This window comes from Poecile atricapillus, chromosome 4, assembly GCF_030490865.1.
Source record: "Poecile atricapillus isolate bPoeAtr1 chromosome 4, bPoeAtr1.hap1, whole genome shotgun sequence".
Classification (NCBI taxonomy): domain Eukaryota; kingdom Metazoa; phylum Chordata; class Aves; order Passeriformes; family Paridae; genus Poecile; species Poecile atricapillus.
This window is the reverse complement of record NC_081252.1, coordinates 8,491,187-8,512,843: the sequence shown is the minus strand read 5'-3', so window position 1 is coordinate 8,512,843 and position 21,657 is coordinate 8,491,187. Positions and strand designations below refer to the sequence as shown.

The 21,657-nt window shown below is 41.0% G+C and overlaps 1 protein-coding gene across 1 annotated transcript in view; it reads left to right on the top strand.

Annotated features, from left to right (window-relative positions):
• The first annotated feature begins 8,334 nt into the window (after positions 1 to 8,334).
• PRDM5 (PR/SET domain 5) overlaps positions 8,335 to 21,657 on the top strand; it is a 59,299-nt gene continuing 45,976 nt past the window's right edge. Inside the window, exons 1-3 of the mRNA XM_058838218.1 lie at positions 8,335 to 8,562; positions 12,596 to 12,679; positions 19,794 to 19,916. Of these exons, the coding sequence (XP_058694201.1) occupies positions 8,470 to 8,562; positions 12,596 to 12,679; positions 19,794 to 19,916 (300 nt within the window). The 5' untranslated portion in view covers positions 8,335 to 8,469. The remainder of the gene's footprint in view (positions 8,563 to 12,595; positions 12,680 to 19,793; positions 19,917 to 21,657) is intronic.

The following is a 21,657-nucleotide window of genomic DNA, read 5'->3' as shown; positions in this document are numbered from 1 at the left end:
GGGAAATGGAGACTCAGTTTCTGCTTTCTGCTGGGGGCTCTGTGCATATAGCTGTGCCTATGGGAGGACCAGGTTGGTGGTGGGTTTAAAAAGTCACTGGTTAGACAGGCAGGATCCCCCAGAAACTGCTCATTGAGTGGTCTGCATCCACCCTTCCTTCCCTGCCAGCTCTCCCAGGGCTCCCTTGGTGCTGTAAGCAGGCAGGGATCAGGCACAAGGTGTCAGCTGTGATGTGTCCTGTGATTCCAGGCAGGTAAATGCTTCTTATCCCTGGTGACAGACCAGGGAAGTGTGCTTGGCTGCAGGTTGGGCACAGACACGTTGTACAGGGACTAAAGGCTGTGGCTGCTCTTGGAGTGCAGACAAGGCTTTTTTCCAGACTTTCTGTGATGACTTATTACAGTTTGGGCAGACTTTCATATAATTTCCAAAAGGGCATGTTAATGTCTTGTACCTCTTGAAAGACACACTTTTAAATAAGATGCAGCTGCCCTGTACTTTCAGCCTGGTCCCTTATGAGAAAAGATGACTAACTCATTTACGGCAATCCTGAGCAGTAATAACTTCAGATTTATGGTGCACCCAGTGTCCAGATGCCTCAGGGCGCCTGACAGGCTATAACTTAAAACGTAACTTAAAAAAAAACAACAAAACCCCGTGTGATTGAACACAATGGAGCCGAGGGAGAAACAGAAACCCTATTGTGTGATAAATAGAACGGCGTCCCACAAACAATCTCCAACCCAAACTCGCTGCAGCCCGGCCCAGGGGGGTGCCATTGTGCTCTCTGAAATGCCAGAGAGGAGCACTCACTGCCGCTAAGGGGAAGCATTTGGGCATTGCCAGGCTTGGCACATGGAAAAGCAGAACCAGCTTCAGCTTTAGTCCGAGGAGTTGTGGGGTTTTTGTTAACCAAGGGTGAATATTTCAGAAAGGAAGTGGCAGGCATCTTACACATGTCTTTTCTAGCTGTTGCTTGTCTTCCAAAAGCCTGCTTCTCAGAGTACACCTGCACTCTAATTAATCTAATGATTTCTCTGTACGTATAGAGCATACATAAGCACTCTTCCATTGGTCCTACGCTTATTTCTGATACTTACAGAACTCCTTGTGGACTTTAATCTGCCCTCAAAATCAACTTCTGCCCCAAAGTGCAGGTGTATCACAGGTTTGAATCAGCTTCTGCTCTCAGTGAGCAGTGAAGGCAGCTCCTGACAGGGGGACACGTGAGATCCTCCTCTCCCCAGTTACTTCAGTCTCGGGACATCTCTGCTTTGTGAAGCTGAGTAAACCTGTAAAGTTTAAATAGAAGGCTCTGTCTGAAAGAGGGAACTATTTTGAATCCTGCTGTATCATGCTTGATAGATGCTTATATCATCATGCTCATAAGGAAGGACATATTTCTAATTTTTGTCTTAATTTTGAAAACATAATGATGAAGGGAATAAAGAAAAATTACATTTCTGCCTTTAACCCTCCTATTGCTTTAAAAATTGAGTGATTTCACTATGAAGTATTTGTAAGAACACAACCTTTGAAATTGCTATTGGTTTTCTCCATTTTTCCTTTATTGTTTGTTTTTCTAATATGCATAAGTAAATTTACAGTTGATCCTTGCAAACCTTGGCAATAATATCCAGAAATCATTTGAGACAGAATCATATATTTGATGACTCTTACCTTTTTTAGAGTCTAATCTGACATATTGATGTTTGAGACAGAGCTGCAGAGCACCAGTGGTGTCAGGTGGAATATAATGATGAAAGTTTTTAAATGGGAGCATTTAACAGAAAAGCCTTTTTCAAACACTCATCCTGCACAATTTAATGAGAACTTAATTCCTGACAAATGGTGGTGGTTTGAAATTTTTTTTTCTTTTTTGGCTGGTTTTTGTTAGGCTTGGTTCATTCTAAACATGCATGTGGTGCCCCTGATTATGCAAGCCCTTAAGCTTCATAAGCAGTTCATGCCCAAAAGTATTGTTGAAACTGGTTCTGCTGAGGCCTCTAGGTGGAAAACTCCCAGATTTGTTAAAAATCTTCATATTCAGAGCTACCTTCTCTTTCTCAGAACAGAACATATATGTGGATGGAGTGGAGCAAAGACCCACAGAGCAATTTAAGTGTCTGTCCTCTAGGCCTGTGTTAAAGCAGTAAGAATTTCCCGTTCTTCCAGAGGAATTTGTTCAGGTCCTAGGAAGGAAGTGTTTCCTGGGGGAAAATATTGTTAACTGAGAAAGTGACTTCAGTGGAGGGCACGTAGGCAGGAGAGTGAGAACCAAGGAAAGCTTTAAGGTGTGTTCAGCAGAGCTGTTGCCCATCCTTAAGTCCTGTGTGCTATTCCCTCTTAGGACATGGATGTCAAATTTCATGGTGTGTTGGTTTCAGCTGTTCTAAAAATAACAAAAACCCAGCAAAGAAAGATAAATCCAGCTGCATTACAAACAATATCCCAGTTCCCAGATCCCTGGTGTCAATGGGAATTCCCCTTGCATTTGAAATCTGCTGCATTCAGCCCTAATGGTTTGGGCTTTTGTAGGCCTTGAAGCAAACTGTTGTCTCCTGGGACCAGGTTTCCTGAGAAGGGGAATTAAGCTGCTCCAGCTCACAGTGCAGGAAGAAGTGAACACATTTGTAGTGTGGATAATTGGGGGATTTAATCCCTTCACTGGTGGGTCAGGCACAGCTGAATACTGAAAGATAAGGTGTAGTGGACATTGTCCCTGTTGAAAAAAGGGTGACCTCAAAGATAGCTGTTCTTCTGAGAATGGGAAGAAGGGAGTGAGGCCAAAGTGCATAGAAATGATGTGAAAGATGACCTGAGACAAGTCTCTGGGCAAAGGACAGCACAGATTGAGAAAAGGTGTGCTCAGAATGGCAAAATGAATTTTCCATAGCTGGCAGTTCTGAGAAATGCCTTCTGTGTGTATGTAGCCATTCTCCAAGGATTTAAAAATGTTCTGTCAAGCACCTTGATGATACTGGATGTAGTGGAGATTCATGGAGAAGTGAAAATAGGAATACCCAACAGCACCTGGCAGACATGAAAGGCAGAGGTCAGTCATGAGAGCTGTCATCCATCTGCTAAAATAATACCACCAAACCACTGTGAGTTCATTGTAGTCAGCTGTCTTCCTGCTACAGGAAAACCCAACATGGTGTTCCAGCTTCATGTCCTGTTGAGGGATGGTGGAAAAATACTTCACAGCATTAAAGCCCTTTCAAGGTTTTAGAAAGAATTTGTTGTATGGTTGGACTGCCAAACATGATGAGTTAAATGACTGGCACAGAGCAGGTACTGAAAGGGAGCCTAATTTCCATGTTTTTTCAACAAATAAAAATAGAGAGCACAGCGTGGAAATTAGCTTAGCGATGGAGCTCGTGCTCCATGAAGATCCCTCTCATGATTAGGTAGTAAGTAGAGGAGGAAGCAGGCAAGTTTAAGGCTTATTGCTCCCAGAAGGAGCACAGGATCAGCTCCAGAGCAGGCTGTAATGGGAAATGCAAAGGTATAACCTTTATGCACCAGGGCATGTATGGGAATGGTTAGGATTGAAGGAAGTAGCTCACCAGGGAGAGGCTGGATCTGGGAAGTCACTTTCCATTAATGAAGGAAAGGCTGAGTCGATCCTGAAGGGGCTGACAGGAAAAACGTGGGGCGAGGGAACATCAATTAGGGAAGTCACTCTGGAGCTGAAATCAGATACTCCTGAGCTGAGGAAGACACTTCTATGATGTGTAAGGACGTGGCCCAGCTCACATTTACTACATCAGATGTTTGTCAGTTGCTGTCTCTGAAGAAATTAATAGAGGTGGTTTACACTAAATGTTTTAAAATAAGTGTTTTTAACCATTCTGTACTTCCTTTTTAGCCTTCTCTCCTATATCACTTACGTGAAGTTTTCATGTGAGATAGCAAAAAAAAAATCTGCTACAATCCCATTATGTTGTGTTCCTCTGAGGTCTGTCACTATGAAACCTGAATTACTAGCTTAATCTCCTACTTACTCAAAATTTCATCTTTTTTCTTTTTTTTCTTAACCCTAGTTTAAAACCCTCTCAAACAACAGTAGTTAACACTTAATATGCCATCAGCTGGGGAATGTAAATACAAATGTATGTCTGAATTTTAGTATTTTCAAAGGGGAAGGAGAAAAAAAAATGATTCTGAAATCCTGGCACCAACTTCTAGGACTTCAAATATCTGAGAGAGGTATTTTGACAGCAACTACTTTGTGCATGTAAGCAAAGAATGAGACAAGCTTAAAACCAATCTTATAATTTACAGCTTTTCATGATCTTGAATATCACAACACAAGGATTATTAGTTTACAGAAAACCCAAAGAGCAAACTGTGCATTGATTAGAAGAGAGATTTTGGGAGGGAAACAATATTTTCATTGCAATGTTTTCTGAATTCAAAAAGCTTCAAAAGAATCAGTGTAGGAAAAAGAAACAAAATCACCCACCACACAGGAAAAAAAGGCAATCCTTAAAAATAGCTCTGAAAGGAATTTTGCTTAGCCAATCAAAGCACATTAGGGAAAGAACAGCTTAGCTTTTCAGAGCATCAAAAAACACAGACAAAACAAACACTGTTAGAACTAAAAAAGACCTTGAGACACTGAGTAGATGGGACTTTTTTCCATATTTTAAACAGGCATATTTAATTGTTTCAGAAAGTAGATTGTTTTACATGAAAGAGACTGTGTTTTGAGTTGCTAGTTTGACATATGGTTTAAGTTGACTCCATGTCAACACAATTTGTTCCAGGTACTTAAGGTTCCCATGCCTGGTGATTGCTGGTGGCAAGGGTGCCACTGTCCGCAAAGCAGGGCAGGCTCTAAAGGTGTGCACAGCTCTCACCAAGCTCAGGTAGTTTCTCTTTTTTTTTTTGAACTGGAACTCTGTACATCTGAGGAGAGAGGAAAAAAACACAGCCCTGAGAGGTCTTTATGCTCTTCCTCCTTCTCATCTTTCACTCAGACTCTGTCATGAGGTGAGCTGGAACCTTTCCTTCCTGACAACTTGCAGTGCAAAATGAGTCAGTGCAAACCCTGTTCCCATCCTGGTCCAGGCACTGCAGTGTGGAAGGTCTGGGAAGTCACAGTGAAAAAAGAACAACAGTCCCAAATGAAGTGAAGGACTTTGTACCTAGGCAGAGAAAGAGGCTTGGCAAATTCCAGGGAAATACCTGACCAAAACCTTTGCATTCCTGGTCAAAGCTAAGGGTTATTTGCACACCTGAAACGTGCAGGTACACATGAACTAAGAGGGAACAGCCTGACAGCACTGTACATGTCCTGCACATGAGGCACAATCCAGATAAGACAAAGATTTGCTTTAGAAGAGCTGCTCCTGATCATATCAGCTTAAGAGGAAGTGGATGGAGCAAGATCCATAGATTCAGGAAGGAAGTTTTCAAACTTGGTTAAACTGCAGTGCAGAAATGTTTTGTGGACCAGTTCAGACTGGGAAGGAGGAGCCATTATCATGAATAACACCCTTTCTCAGGTGTGTCAGCTGCCAGAATCTAATTCTGGGATATCTATGGATGCTGCAAAAGTTAATATTTCAATATTCCTGGAAGCAACGAATTCCTGAAAGAATTAAAAAGCCATTAACCTCTCTGATTTCAGTCCAACTGCCTGCAGAGCAGGAGGAGGGAGGACAGAAACGTCAAGTCCCTGAAAAGTTTTAGAGATGATACCACACCATCTAAACAAGGGATTAGCAGTGAAAAGCCACCCTTTCTTCCTGGAGAACACATTTTCCTTCTAAGCTGCTGGTCACTTCAGGGGCTGGCATGCTTACTTCTGGCATCCTGTAAGGGCATTTTGGTCTTAGATCCTTTTGTTGGTCAGAATGTGACACATTAAGTATGACATTTAATTAATTAGCTGTTCCTCGAGCGGAGGGAGTGACATCCCGTGCCTCTGGAATGGTGTTGCAACAACAAGTACTTTAACTCTGGACAGAAAAACTCTTGCAATTATTTTGTTTGTCACCACAGGTGGATTCCTGCCATGGAATTTCATGTGGGGCACGGCAGCTTTCATGACTAAGTAAGAGCCTCCATCTGAAAACACCTTGTTCTTTTTCCAAGGAAGTCATGTAAATGAATTTTGACAGTGTGAGGCTTCAAATCTAAAGGCTGCTGGATGCCCTTCTGTTTGTCCTTGGCACTCTGTATAGAGAAACACAGAAATAGAGGCTCAACACGTTCAGTTTCTTTGTGCTGTGCTGCAGATGAGTTACAGCTTTAATGGGTGATTAAATAGAAAAAAAGGGTGTTTTGCTACAGGTGGACATGCAGTTGTGAAACTGTGATCAATGCCACACCACCCATACACTGTGAAAGACTGGTGACAGTTTTGTCCAGTGCTACAGCATTTTTTTCTGATTTGTTTAAACAGAATAAGGCACAGGAAATGGCATTCCACATTGGAACAATAATGGCTGAAATTTACAAAATAAAACAGTTGTTCTTGTGTATTGAAAGAGCTAAAAGCCAAAACACAAATGCATTCAAACTGTGCTGTATTATTACCTCTAACTTCACGTAGAAAAAATCTATTACGGTTCAAAATGAAGGACCCCCCACAGTGATTTTTTTTTTCCTCTTCTGAAGAGAAAAATACTGAGGCCTTCATAAAGTGAAAAATTATTTTAGAATATTCATGACCTTTGGAAAAAGTCAGAGACACGGAAAATCATGACAACGTTTTAATCTAATATAAATTAAAAAAGACTGGCATCCAATCAAGGTCTCCAAAGATATTAAGTATGTTCAATTATGCATGTGGAAGCTTTACAGCTAGATCTTAATTAAAGGAATAGTTAAATTTTGCTCTTAGTTGTAAAACTGAAGCAATTGCCCCAAGCAACTTATTTCCTCTCAGTTCAATTCATTTGTTTTTGAGATGGTAAAATTCCTTCTTACACAGATTTAGATGCTCCATTTTTATTACTAAATTAGTAGTCAGTGTCCAGGTTATCGAAGTGTGAAATCTGTGGGTCTGGTGTGTTTTCATTCCCAAAATTATTCTTTCACCCATGTTGTTGGAGCTTGTCTTCCTTTTTTCTTGTCAAATTAAGGGCCTCATCAAATTCACCTGAGCATTTGCTCATATATTGACTATCATGCAGTACTATATAAGTTTTTCTGTGTATACATGCGTGTTGGTGGAAATATACATCACCTTTGTAAAGATTTTTTCTTATAAAGCTTTATGATAGCTAAACTACAACACTGTAGATGCTATGTGCAAAAAGCCATTGTGTGCAAATAGACAAGGGAACAAAAAAGCAGTCAAAGGGAGTTTCATGTTCAGCTAGACCTGACCTTTTAAACTGAATTTTGCCCTGAATGTCCACCTATGGATGGTCAGGAATCCAAGTGATCCAAAGCACTTTCATGATGATCTGTTGCCCGGCATGCGGCAACTAAAATTCAGGACTTTTCTTTCATTCCTTCCAAATGACACCAGCACAGATTTTTTTTAATACTTTGATAGAAAACGATGAGGTTTTACTATTTATACATCTAAAAAGAGGTAGAGAGAAAAGAGGTGTTGTTACGCTCCAGTGGTTTAATTATTATTATTAGCAGCACAATTTTAAAATATGTCTATAAATAGTTTTTTCCTCCCTCTTCTTCCTTTTCCTTCTGCTTGCCTCACATCCCTTCATACTTATTTTAAATTCCATAATCAGATACAACCAAATCCCTTTTCTAGCTACACCATCAATTCAGTTTAGAGCACAACAAAAACCTCAAAAACCCCCAAGGAAGCTATTGAGCTTTCTAGAAGGTGGTCAGTGTATATTGCTCATATATATATAATGTGTATTTACAATGCATATTGTAGTGAAAGAGTACTGACGTGATGCTAGTAACGTGTTGAAGTCCGACTTTTCTTCCCTGTTCGACTACATTTTGTGTAGTTTTAATCAGAATAGCATGCCTGTGCTGGGTGTGTTGTAAGAACACAGGGAATGTTTATTTTTTTAGACAAAAAGCGTCACTTTCGGCCGTTCGTAAGGACGCTTAACTTCTGCCTTCAGATCCTCCTCCCCTCAAAACCAACCCCCGAAATCGAAGGGTTACTTGGTTTCGAAGCGAAGCTGCCTTCACGCCTTGCTGGAGCACACACAAAAAAAAAAAGAAAGGGGGGAAGAAGATGAATCCCCTCACGCCGCCGCCGCCGCCGCCGCCCCCTCAGGCCGGCCATGGCGCCGCTCCCGCCACTGCCCCGCCGGGCGCGCGCGCCCCCTGCGGCCGCCCCGCCCCGTGGCGCGCGCTGGCCCCGCCCCTCAGGAGCCGGGCAGAGCCCCCGCATCCAGCCCCTCTCTTCCTGCCCCCTCCCCCGGACTGCCGCTCGCCGCTCCCGGTGGGGATGGAAGTCCCCCGTAAGCCTCTTCCTTCTCCCCGGTAGCAGGCGGCGGGGGCCCCGAGTTCGGTGCAAAAATGCTGGGCATGTACGTGCCGGATAGGTTCGCCCTGAAGTCGTCCCGGGTGCAGGACGGGATGGGGCTCTACACGGCCCGCAGAGTGAAGAAGGTGGGTGATGGCGGGGGAACGGCCTGGCCCGGCCCGGCGGGGAGCGGCTGCCACGTATCACCGGGGAGCTGGGCGGCTCTCCCGCCCCTCTGCCCCGCTCCAAGTTCGCCTCAGCCGAGCCGTGCCTGCCCGGGCTCCCTCTGCTCACGGGAGGCGCCGCCCGCCCGCTGCCCCCTCCCGCTACAAGGAGCGTCCCGGGGCGCTGCCTCCTCAGGCGGGAAGGGGCGCAGGGGGGCCAGCGGAGGGTTTCCTCTGAGGGAATTTTATTCCCCCCCGTTTTGTGATTTTTAAACTTTATTTATTATTTTTTTTACTTTTTTTTTTTTTTTTAAACACCTCCGTTTGTGCGTCTGGCACAGTTGTGAGGGCAGGGCTCCCCCGGGCGGGACCGCCTCCCTGAGGGGAGCGGGGGCCGCCCGGAGTCCGCGGGCTCCTGTCACCCCCCTCACGGCTCTCCGGGCTCGGCGGGACCGTGGTTTAATTCCTTTTTTCGGCATAATAAAGCCGGGCCCCTGAACGATGTCATTCAGCTGAACCGAGTCTCCTACCCCAACCAGGTGATGCCTCTTCACACCTCATAATTGAAAGTCTCTTGATCATATGAAATTCCAGATGAGACTGTCCAGGTGGCTTGTTAGGACACATAAAGGCATACCAAAACTATGAACCCATCATTAGTATACGCTTTTCTGTGTTTTGTACGTTTCGCTTTCCATCTTTGTCCTCGTTTTGGCTCTGATTTTTTTCCTGATTTTTCAGTGGTTTCATCAACAGGACTTTGACACATTTTTAAGGTGTCCCTGAGTGTTAAAAGTGGGGCTGGAAAGGGGAACAATTTTATATCGTTTGCTTTAATTCTTTAAAACTTCTCCACTGATGTTCTGAAGTTTGATTTGAAAACTTTGTGGGTTCACACAGCAGGGAAGATTGTACACTATTAGTGTTTGTTAATCCCCAGACTCTGAAATAGAGTGAGCTCTGAAGTGAAGCTCACGGGAATCATCATCCCCAATTCTGAGCTGGGGGGGAATCTGAGCTTCCGTCCTTAACAGTTGAACCACTGGAGCTGCATGCTGGGACAAACAGAGCGTTTTCCTGCCTGAATTATTCCACCTCACTTAAAAACTTCACACAGGCAAAGTGTGTGAGGTCAGAGCTGCGCAAGCACCTAGAAAAAGTGTTGCAAGTGCGGGGTGTACTTCGTGTGGCCTTCAGAAGGTAAAGGCAGAGGCAGTTGTAGTAGGATCTGTTCATATTAGGAGCTTCTGGTGACAGTGTTCTCTGTTGGGAGAAAGGTGGGTGTGTAAATGACACAGATGGTACATCAGACACAGCCAGACTCCGTGTTACTCTTTTCCGTGGAAAGCAAATTCACCCCTGAAGCGCTCTTAACTTGTTCCCCTGTCTGGTAAAGAGGCAGAAGTACCACGCTTCGTGGCTGTGATAAAGAGTAGCTTGTAGCTGTTAAATTAATTCCATGGAGTTTTGGGATTAGGAGGAGGTGTTGAACGTGACACTTTATTGTGAAGTAAGGTCTAAGTTGCTGAGTAGGAAATACTGCACTGTTTTCTCTCTGTTGCTGTCACACAATTGCAGTAGTCTGAACTGAAAGGAAAAGAAAAAAGCTGGATGATCTTATGATCAGAAATTGCAATACCAGCTCTCCAAGTGCTGTGGAGGCCTCTAAAGATTCCACTGTTAGCAAAGTTTTGGTAATACATTCTGAGCTGCTGCTGCCTGCCATCTGCTTGTGCACCTTCAGGCATGCGGGGCTTTCAGGATTTTGGTTGTGAACATAAAAGGTGGAAACGTTTCGTTTTGTTACCTTAACAAAGCTGTGATTCCCGTGTACCTTCTGTTTTCCATGAGCTGGCCTCAGGCTGCAGAGCGCCTGCATCATGAGGCTCTCAGTGTAATCATCAGAAAGCCATTGCATTTCTCAGTGTTTTGCTGCAACTGGAAGATTAGTCACTGCTGCTTTTTTAGAAGCAACTGTTGAAAATAGCTTTTTTCAGCATTGGAAAAATCTGCTTGTATATACTGAATAATTTCTCTGCCTTCAGACTGTGTTGGCTGCCTCGCTTTTATTGATCAGAGGGGAAGTTGAAGTCTTGTATGAGATAGTTTTTGATTAATGTATCTTGACATATAACAGCATGTTTATTAACCAGAAATAAAGTGTAAACGTGTGTGTGTGTGTCAGCTGAAGAGAATGGTCTGAAAAGCTAAACAAATAATTGCACTTATCTCCATGGACCAAGACATCAGGTTTTGGTTCCCCCCCCACAAATTTGAGAAGCCACAAAAAGTGCTCAGAAATCCGCATCACCTGCAGCTTACGTTATGTTTACTCTGTTCAGAGGTGTTCAGAAGGTCTTGAAAACTTGAATAAAAAACTTGCATTAGAGATTTCCTGGTTTGGAGTACTGAGATGGGAATGGTGTGCGGTGTTTCTTGTTCTGAGCTGTTCCTGAGGGCTTCAGCGATGGGTAGAAAATTAACACTGTAGGTGCTGTACACATACACCTGTATTTACCTGTTTCCACCTTCTTTGCTGATGAGGAAAGAGAAGGAGGAAGTTTCAGCCTGAGCATTAAATACCAGGATTTGAAATACTGTCAGGAGAGGAACTCTGACATTATTTATCAGCAAAACGATGAAGGGTGGTGTGGAAATCAGTGAGAAGTAGGGATATGAAGCCCCAGAGTGTCACTTTTTACTGTCACTGCCCCTGTCTGGCTCTGTTGTTGCTCTGGACTCCAGTTGCTGACTTCTGCTGTTCTTGTGTTTCTACCTTTGCTTTGCTGTTCCTTGTAGTGAAATATTCTTTGTGCATATTTAAAAATTTGTCCCTCGGTTCTGTTGCCTCAATCTGCAATGCCAGTTTTCCTTTGCTTATTACCACTTCAGGCTTAATTTTAAATACAAGTTGTTTGTTCTTTTTTAAAAAAAAATTTGATTTCCTCTTTCCAGGAGGAACAGTCCTGGATGTTTTCCATTCCACTTTTTTCTCTTTACCTGTAGGCAAACTGCAAAAACTAAGCAAGAAGGAAAGCCTGTAGCAGCCTATTGCTGGGAATATGGAATGTGCCTGGAGGAAGGGATATGTGTACAAGATCAATACATTTTTTTAACCAAAATACTGTTGTTTTTAAAAGAAACACCAAAGTCACTTTTCAATATACACTTTAAATCTCTAATGCTTGAAAATATAAATGCTTTTGGACCTGAATGCTGCCTGAAGGAACACAGCATCCTGCATTCCAGGTTTTAGGGCCTGTCCCTGCAAACAGGGACAAGGCAGTGTGTGTGGGGGAAGTGGGGCCTGTGGATGAAAAAAGTCCCATTTAATTATTTTGCCCCGCTGCTCCTGTGACGTCTGTGCAGGAAAAAACCCCAGATGCCAGATTTTTTTGGAAGAACGTATCAATGGATGCTTTCACAGAGGGTGTTTTGACTAGCAGGTGGTAGAACATTTTAATTTTGTTTATGAAGGCTCAAATTAATTCATAAGCACGTGCATGCTCCCTTATATTTTTAAACAAATCTCTCTGTATGATCAAGCCCTCAGTTTTTCAGTCTTTTGATTTGTGGCACTTCAAAAAGTAGCGTTGCATGTAATCTCGCAAATGAATCTAATATAAACTTGGTGCTTGCCAAGTTCTTTGTTTTAGTTGGATGCCTGTTGCAAGGTGCTTCCTGAAAATTTTATGAGAAGTGTAAGAAATTTGACTTGTAAATTTCAGCCTTATTTAAGATAAAGAAAAATCCTGCTTCCCAGAGGAGAAGTAAACACGCAAAGGGAAGGCATGGTTTTATGAGATTCTTCCAAGTATGAGAAGAATGGGAATGAGCTTCAAGTTGAACCCTTGAAAGATGTGCACCTTCTTGGCATATAGTAGGACAATAAAGGAAAACTCTCATTTTCTGTTTGAAGCTAAATGTTACTCCTCTGCTGGGGTTTGGTGATTCACTTGCATTTTGCTTCTTCCCCCCCACCACTGATTCTTTTGCTTTTATAATTATTCCTTAGGGTGAAAAGTTTGGCCCCTTTGCAGGGGAGAAGCGAATGCCGCAGGAACTGGATGAGGACACAGACTGCAGGCTCATGTGGGAAGTGAGTAAAGTGACATCATCACACCTCACAAAAAGTGTTCTCAGAATTAAGATTTACTGTAACAAATCCTTTCTATTTTGTTTCATAAAGATCCTGTAGTGAGATTTAGTAATTTTAAATTACGCTGCCTGGGTGGTGGAGGACTGACTTCTTTAAAACTAAAGAAAAAGCAAATCATGGTTTCTAATCAATGAAATGTGAAAAAACATCAAGTCAACCCAAATACAAATATAATAACACTGTGGGAAATCATTAAAACATATGAAAATAATTAGAAAAATTAAAATAATTTGAATTGGGAAGCAGTTTGTAAGTTAGAGAGATACTGATGTATGCTGAATGAACAGGTACCGGTTTATGGCTTCCTTCTGCTGTCATATGAAACATTTCCTGGTGTGACATTTGTGCTGGGATTTGGCAAACTACATAAGTGAACTTTTGAAATCTTAGCAGTTTTTATTGCAATGAGTTGGTGTGAGGTCTGCAGCAAAAAAGAAGCCTGGTGCTGTGGGCAGCTTTTTATTTTTTATATGCATTAGGCAGGAACAGCAGTTTATACACTAGTTCTTTTAATTAGGTAAAAACCCATCCTAGCTCCTGTTGTACCTGTGTGTGCCTGAAGTGAAATCTGGGTTTACCAGCTGAGGAGATGACACTGACTGAAAAATACTGTCAATAGCAACATTTCCAACTTGTTAAAAATGCCTTCTTTCTGCTGCCTCTGTTCTGTCTTTGTAATCTTTATTTACTGCCATAGCTCTTTGAGCAGAATTTCTTTTTTCTTCTTTTCTTTTTTTATCTCAGCCAAGCAGTTTCTATTGAATGCACATTTAGTCCTCTTTTACACTGAGGACTAATTTCTTACTTTTTTACCTTTCTGTGGTTAGAGGTGGAAGGAGGACTGTTACTGCACAGTACAGAAAAAGCTTATATCTGACATCTGGCTTAAAGGGCTATCAGTGCATTTACCACAAAATACATGTTTGTTTGAAAAATCTCTGGCATTAACCTCACTGAGCAGCTTATGAAGAGAGCAGAGTAGTGATGCAGCCTTAGCAGAGCTGCAGATAGATTCCACGCACTAGAATGATGACTGAGAGAATGTTAAAAACTGTCTCTTTTTACACAAACTCAGTATTAAGTATCGGGAGTGGTGAAATATTCTGAGGTGAGTGCTAACTCCAGCCTGTGTAGCCCTGTTTTGTGCCTTTCCCTTTTCTATTTCAATCTAGGGCTGTGCCCCAGATGCCCTTTCCCAGAGAAGAGGTGTGGACAATTTGTTCCCCTTTCCCTTTTGGGTTATGTACTCAGAGCAAGCAATTTCATCCTCTTTGTTCCCAGCTGAAGACAGAGCAATACAACGTGCTTTTATTACAGATGTTTGCAGACTACAGTAAATGTTCATGTGCCCTGGCTCACTTGGCTCTTCCTGATGTTTCTGCAGGTTGTTTGAAATCAGTAAAATGCTTCTGCTAGAGCAAGGTTTTCAGAAGAGGCAGTGGGTGGATTACAGCAATGAGAAGGCCTTTAGGTTTGTTGGAAAGCTTTATGATTTTCCAGGTTCCTCACTGCTCATGCTTAAGTGAGATTTATCTGTTTCTGCACAACAGAAAAGCAAAGGCAAATACACGTATTTATTAGTGACACTAATGTGACCCTGTTGACAGCAAATCAAAAAAGTTTTTATGAGCTGTTTTAAAATCATTTCATAATATCTTACTGTAACCTAGTTTTGAGAGCCTTGAAAAGATTCCTGCATACCAAATTTTATGACTTCCTGAAAATTTTAACCCAAGTTGTTCATGTTTACTGAAGTTGATCTGAACGTGAGCTTTTATAATATAACTTAAATCATTCTGGGAGTAGTCTGAAGTTGAAAATTGAGACCAGGAATGCAGAAAGTTAAGACTTGAACAGCCCAAGTAGATGGTTATTCCAGAGCCTGTGGGAGGCATGCACAGAAACTGGCCAAGTCTCTGTGTAGCCAGCTGTACCAAAGATATAAAAAATAATTAATTTGAAGGCTAATGGAGGGAGGCACACTAAAGCCTGACTTCACAGTCTGATGGCAGTCAAAAAAATAAAGAGTTTCCAGAGAGAACACCTTCAGAAAGAAGGCTCAAGCAGTTGAGGCTTTTTGTAAGTCAAGGCAAAAAATGGGCATTAGCGCAACTTGTTTTCTTTCCTTGACACGTGATGCCTGGGATCCAGGCTTCAATTTTATGGAATATTTTTCTGTGAGGAAGTTTGCCACATGCATTTCTAGTTGTGCAGAGTGGCGCTCTGTGATGTGGTCTGTTTTGATCAAGCCATTCTCTTTTCTCCCAGACCGGCATTGTGAGTTGGCATCTTTAAGGCGTCACGTTGAGACGGAATCGCGCGCATTACGTTTTCTTTTGGTCTCAGGGAAAATGTGGCACCCAAGAAATTTATTGAGCCCAGTGATTTTGTTCAGTTAAATTTTGAAGATGTTAGAATTTCTCTTTAAATTAAGTGTAGTGGGATGCCATTACTCTGCCTGTAACATGCATAGTTGTAAAGACATCAAAAGGTTTATACTTGTTCATTCAACAGATTCTGGGGAAGTGGAAGATTCCAGCGGGTGGGAAGCATCCATGACCTTGCTGTTATCTTTGTAAAGAGCTACAGGCTGAAATGTTTTATTTATGAGTGGTGTGAAAGGAAAAAAAAAATAAAAAATCCCCAACAAACCTGTGGTAACCATTTAGTTAAGAGTGATAATAAGAAGCCAAGAAGTGTGCAAGTGCCTGTGTGCTTTCTCTTTCTTTCTGTTAAAAAGACACATCTTCAGTTGTCCCCCAGCTCTCTAAGTGTACTGGTGAAGGACACAGCTCGTTGCTGGTGATGAATTGACAGTTTTGTTCTTACTCTTAGCAATCCAATAACACCTTGATTAAATACTTCTTTGTGTGTGTTAGTAAACTTGGTGTAGGAGCTTTGGGCTGTGTGTATTTGCTGGAGAAGCAAGTGCTTCAAGGCAAGCAGGAAGTCATCTTCAGGTATTAAAAGTTCAGAGACATTTTTGCTCTGGAGGCTCAGATGTGCCTTTGTGAGGGGAAGATATCAGTTCATGTACGTATGTTCAGTTCCTTTTCTTCATTATCCTTAACCAAGAAAGGGGAATTCATTTCACTCCTGTTGGATTGTGGCAGGCATCTACTTCTGGTGATGACTTTGGCAAATGTTGAAACAGGGAGGGCTGGAAAGATTTTGTTCTTCTTCAAACACTCTGACATACCATGAAGAAATGTTGGTCAGGGTTGGATGGAACATAATACGCCATGTAATGCTGAATGTTACATATTTCAGGTTGGGTTTCTGTCTATCTGCCAGGATCATGTTTTCTTCATTGTTACATTAAAACCAAAGAGATTAGAAATCAGTCTTTCAATGGAAGCCAATGTTTGTGTTTATTTATATAAGAAAATGAAATGAACTTACATTTCTGCTGCTTAACTCTCAACACTTTTGCTGTGGCAGTTGTTTTCAGTTAAATAAGCCTGCCTGAAAACTAGTGAAGGCAACAGAGAATCTGCTCTTGGCTGCAGCCAGCTTCAGATCAGAGCTGTGATGTTTAGGATCAAGGTATAAGAAGTCAAGCACATGAAGCTTGGTGTGTTTTGGTGGCTTTCCTCTTATATTTTATTTTTCTTCTTTCTTTGATATCTTGCCTATAAAATGTTCTTCTGGCATAGGAAGGCTCTTACACACAAGACGTTAAGTCAAATGATGTCCATAGATTCATGGTAAAAGAAATTTTAATTAGATGAATTCTGTGTTTGCTGTCAAGGTTAATATAATATTATTGATCTAGTTCTGAACAATATAGTCTTTATTTTTTTCTGTTTGAAGTCTGCCTTCCCAGTCATTGTTCCTCAAATACTGTTTGCATAGAAAACTGTTTGCATTTAAATGTTTTTGGGTGAATCTTTGTTTATTTTTCAATGCTTTTGTTTTTCTCATTTCTTAAATGATCTGGGCTTTTACACAAATCAGAAATTGGTGCGCTATCTCATCTGCAAGTCTTATGTCCCAGAATTTCAGTTTTGGTAAATTATTCTCCAATGGGATAGGCAGATAAATAACCAGAGTGGTTATTAATGTTGTCATAATCAACTCTGTTAAAATTTGTTTTAGTCATATTTTTCCATGTTAAATGTATGACTTTGCATTAATTTTAGTGACTTTTGGAGCAGTCCCATTAATGATCTTATGGTTTTGGTGATGAGAAGGATCTGCTCCTGAAAGTAGCCAAGAGTGTTAATTTCCCATCCTCAGTTACGGGATATATTTAAGATGTTGGAAAACACATCTTGCTGGGCTGAGGCGTTCCTATTCCAGTCTGAACTTACTGTAGATCACACACAGTTTGCTTAGGGAGATTTGGGTATCATTCCAGAGAAAGGAAGTTCAACCCCACTCCTGAAGGCTCCGCAGAAAATTTGCAGGAGTTTAGGAGTGAGCTTCCTGTACCCTTCTGTCCCTGGCAGGGTCAGGTAATGTCATGCACCAGAAGGAGCTTCATTAGCATGGAAAACTTGCTGTATGTTTTGGCTGAAGGAAAATGGGACATGCTGTCTCTGTCCCAGACTTCTTACCGAGTAAGCAGATCAGGAGTTGCTGCCTCGGGTTTCTTTTGCTGGAGTTACGTTAATGCTTTCTCCAGCAATGTTAAAATGTGAGTTTTTACTCTGCAGTAAGCTCTATGATGGTCTGAACTCAGGATGCAGAAGTATTGCACCTAGCTGTTTTATGCTACAGCAATAAAGATCATATTTTCAGCTAATCAAAAAAGAAGCAATGCAGAAAGCAGTACTTTTCTCTACATGATTGTTTGATGAACATAGATTTTTCCATTTAGAAAAGTTCAGAAAATGGTTTCCAGAAAGCAGGCAGTGAGCTTACTGCCTTCACCAAAAGTAGCCATCTGCTTACTTGCAGTGAAGTTTTGTTCTTCTTCTCTTGCCAGGTGTGCATGGTGTGGCATTTGCAATACACTTGTGAGGATTTAGAAGTAGCATAAGTGACAGATGTAGATGTATTTTGAATATGAGGGGGTAATTTCATTGCAGCATAAAAGGCTGGCAGATGGAGTGGTGCCTGTTGTTGGTGGGCACTGCCACAGCCTGTGTTGGGTTTGGTATGGGGGGGGAAGGGCTTACACATTGACCAGTTCTGCTCCTGAACTCTCATGTTTCTGCACCCTCCTGGTGCTTGTTAATGTGGCATCATTCAAATTGTCCTGACTGGCTTTGAGGTGGAACCTCACCCTGTGTGGTGACAGGGAGCGTAGCGTGCTTCACCTTATGTTAAAAGCATTGCACTGAATTCATTCAGTGACACCTTTTGTGCTGATTGTCAAGAAGATAATTCCTGGGTTTCAAATACATAACAGGGGTATGTGTATACATTTGAGTTGTTGCTTTTAAGTGCTAGGTTTGGGATCCACTGCCATCAGTTCATTTAGGAAACTCCCTATTCATGCAACCAGAAAAGGATTGGTTCGTGGCACCAGTCTAGTCCACGCTAAGTACCGTGTTTTTGCAGTTTTTCTTGACTTTTCATGCTCACATCTGTATATTCAATGCAGCATTATTTCTTTATGAGGTGAAAAAGGCAGTAGAAAATACAGAATGTTTTTAAGGGATTTATCGTATTCCTTTATCGATAGTTTCCTTATGTGTTAAAGCTCTGCTTCGTGTTTGGCATCCCTTTATGGATTGGCAGAGACTGAAAGCATAACCAAGATGACTGTGTATCACTGAAGCAAATGTAAATTATTCTTATATAATTTAATGATTAAGCAAGTAAAGAAAAATTGATGAAAAGTTAGATAGTGTAATGTATAGTTTTTTATAATAGGACCTGAATTGCTTCTCATTCCAACTCAAGATTTGATGTAAGCCTTTATAGGATCTACGTGGTGGGCTCCTGTAACTTGTGCTTGGGTAGCTAAAGCACAAAGCCTCTGTAGAACTGGGTGATTCTTACAGTGTCACAGAATGGTTTGGGTTGGAAAGCACCTTAAAGACCATCCAGCTCCAGCCCTCCTGCCAGGGACAGGGATGCCACTCATTAGATCAGGTTGCTCAGGGCCCCATCCCATCTGGCCTTGAACATTCCCAGGGATGGACATCCATGGCCTCTCTGGGAAACCATTAGTGTCAGATAATATTGTTTCCAGATGCATTTCAATGTGTAGGTTTGACACTTCTCACTGTGGTTAATCCATGTGTTGGAAAGTAAGAGCTTTTAAAGTTTGAACGTTGGCACCTTTTTGTGATGTGTCCTTTTTCCTTCAGAAGAGCAGTAATGAATTTTGAACATCCTTACTTGTTTGCAGAACTACAGTAATTCTTTTTTTTTCCTTAATCTGAGAACAACGTGCTGTCACCAGCTATTATTGTAATGGAATACAGTTTTTGTCTTTTTAATAATGCCCTAAACGTTTAGGTAATTGAAGCAGTCGTACTGAAGAAATATGATATTGCATTCTATTAGAAACAAATATAGCAAGAATGTGAGCAATTTATATACAAAGCCACGAAGGCAATCAAATTTTGGTCTTATATAGCCAAATTCCCTAGCTCTTAGGAAATACCTGCCCTGGATACCTCTTGTTGACAGATGGAAAATAAAATCCATTCATTATATAAATAAATCACATGGAATAATAGTGTGGCTGCATGACCTTTTTGCATGGCTCTCTGTTGTCTGGATCAGTGGAGATTCAAGCGATCTATTATTTAAAATGAAACAAACGGGATTTTTTGGCAGTGACAGATGTATTTGTATAGCAGTATGTGTTTTGAGGGGGAAGAATGACTTAGTTAATATTAAGTTTTTATTTCCATTATCTTCCTTTTTTTCAGTGTAAGTTGGAATTATGTCAAAATTGTAGCAATCAGATGAATTTTATGGATCTATAATGGTAGCCGAAAGGTCTAGATAAGGAGATGGATGTATCTTGTGGGCACAATTCTTTTTTTAAAGTGTTTTTTTTCACTGAGTGGACAAAACCTGGACATATTTGTTTTTTTAATTTCAATTTTGCTTGGGTTTTTTTGTTTGGTTTTTTTTTTTAATGTTTCAGGTTCGTGGGAACAAAGGCGAGGTCCTTTATGTCCTGGATGCCAGCAACCCACGCCATTCGAATTGGCTGCGCTTTGTCCATGAGGCTCCATCCCAGGAGCAGAAGAACCTGGCAGCCATCCAGGTAGATTTGGTGGATTCCTACCATTCACTTCCTGTCACTGATTTACTAATTTGATCTCCTCGCTGGTCTTCGTGTCTTGTAATGAAATTGCAAGGTCTGAGGAAAGTAGCGAACTGCTTGTCTTTTTCTGCCTTTCTTTTTAAAAGAGATCTCTTGTGCTTAAGATAACACCACAAATAAGAGTGGTAGGATGAAAGACCAGAAAAGTCCTTGGAATCTGATGCTATTTGAAAGGTTTAAGGGCTAATTATTTAGAGCCCTGTATGTGTTTCATGCCAAACTTGGATGTGGGCCTAGGTGTGTGTAAAGCAGAACCATGCATTTACATTATTGTTCAGTAAAATTAATAATATCATATAATGTACATAACATATTATATAATGAATTATGAAAGTGTGACAGGTTTGAAAGGAAGCATGGTCCTGAAAATACTTAAGTAGGAAACAGAAAATTGAGCAATCTAAATATCTGATAGGATGATCACGTAGTGCCTGAGGGTAAATTAATAAAAAAGGTAATTTTCTTGTCTTTGCTGTTGATCTGAATTTATCCAGCTTATTTTTTCATTTTTACAGCTGTCATTTGCAGCACTCTGTGGTAATGAGTTCTGCCACTTTAATTATGTTGAAATATGCTTCTGTTTTTCTTCTAGACACTCCTTAATTTCACTTTATTTCCTAATTCTTGTATAACAGTGAATAGTTACTTTATTTTTCTATGCCATCTTTGATTTTATGAAATTCTATCCTTTCACTCTTATTTGACAGCTCTTCTCTCGAGCTGAAGAGTCTTAGTCTGTTTTTAATTGCTCAGTTTTGGAAGCATTCTGTGACTTTACAGGATACAACAGAGACAGGGATACCTTTCCAGTTCCAGCTATTGCTCTTTGGGGGATTACTAAAGAAATTAGCTATCTGCTGCTTTTTTTTTTTTTTTTTTAACAGCTCAGCTTCACAGTAAATTAATTTCTCCCACTCCCACATAAGTAAGAATTATGTGACTGTAATTTTTTTTTCTCAAAATATATACTTTACAAAATGTCGTTTCAGGCTAACTTAAGGTATTTGCTGATATAATCCAAGTTGGCAAACAATTAGGAAAAGGAGAATTATTTATCAGCATTTGTTAAAATTACTGTTCTGCTTTTTCATCATGAGATGATTTTTTTCCACCAAGGATTAGTCTGCGTGTTCCTGACAAAAGAATTACAGTTTATTTTGAAGCCAGACAAAAAAAATTTTGGTTTTTCTGTGCCAAAAAACCAAAATTTCATTTCTGATTAAATTTGTTGTCCTTCTTATAGTAGCAGATATGAAAGGCTCTCATACAGGAGGTGTGATTAACACCTCATCAGTGCACAGTCATTGTTAGAAAATGCAAAGTAAGGCTCACAAGAGAGAGCAGTGTGAACAATTCATGTTCATTATTAACTTTCCAATAAATGACCTGAACTTGTGAAATAGAAGTTTTAATGGAATATCCAGTGCATACCAGTGGTATGGAAAGGTATTACAAGGAAAATGATAGAAACAAATAAAAATCTGCTAAATTATCTCATAAGGTTTTTGAGGATCTTAAAGCCTGTCCTAACACAGAATATTCAGATGGAAAAATATTCTGGCCTTCACTGGGAGCTGTTACTGAAAACTGCAGTGTGGAGAAATGTCAGAATTGCTGTGCTAGTTTAGCCTTGTGTTCTGTTTAGTCTCAGGTTTGTGTCTGAGAGGTTTTCTGCCTTGCC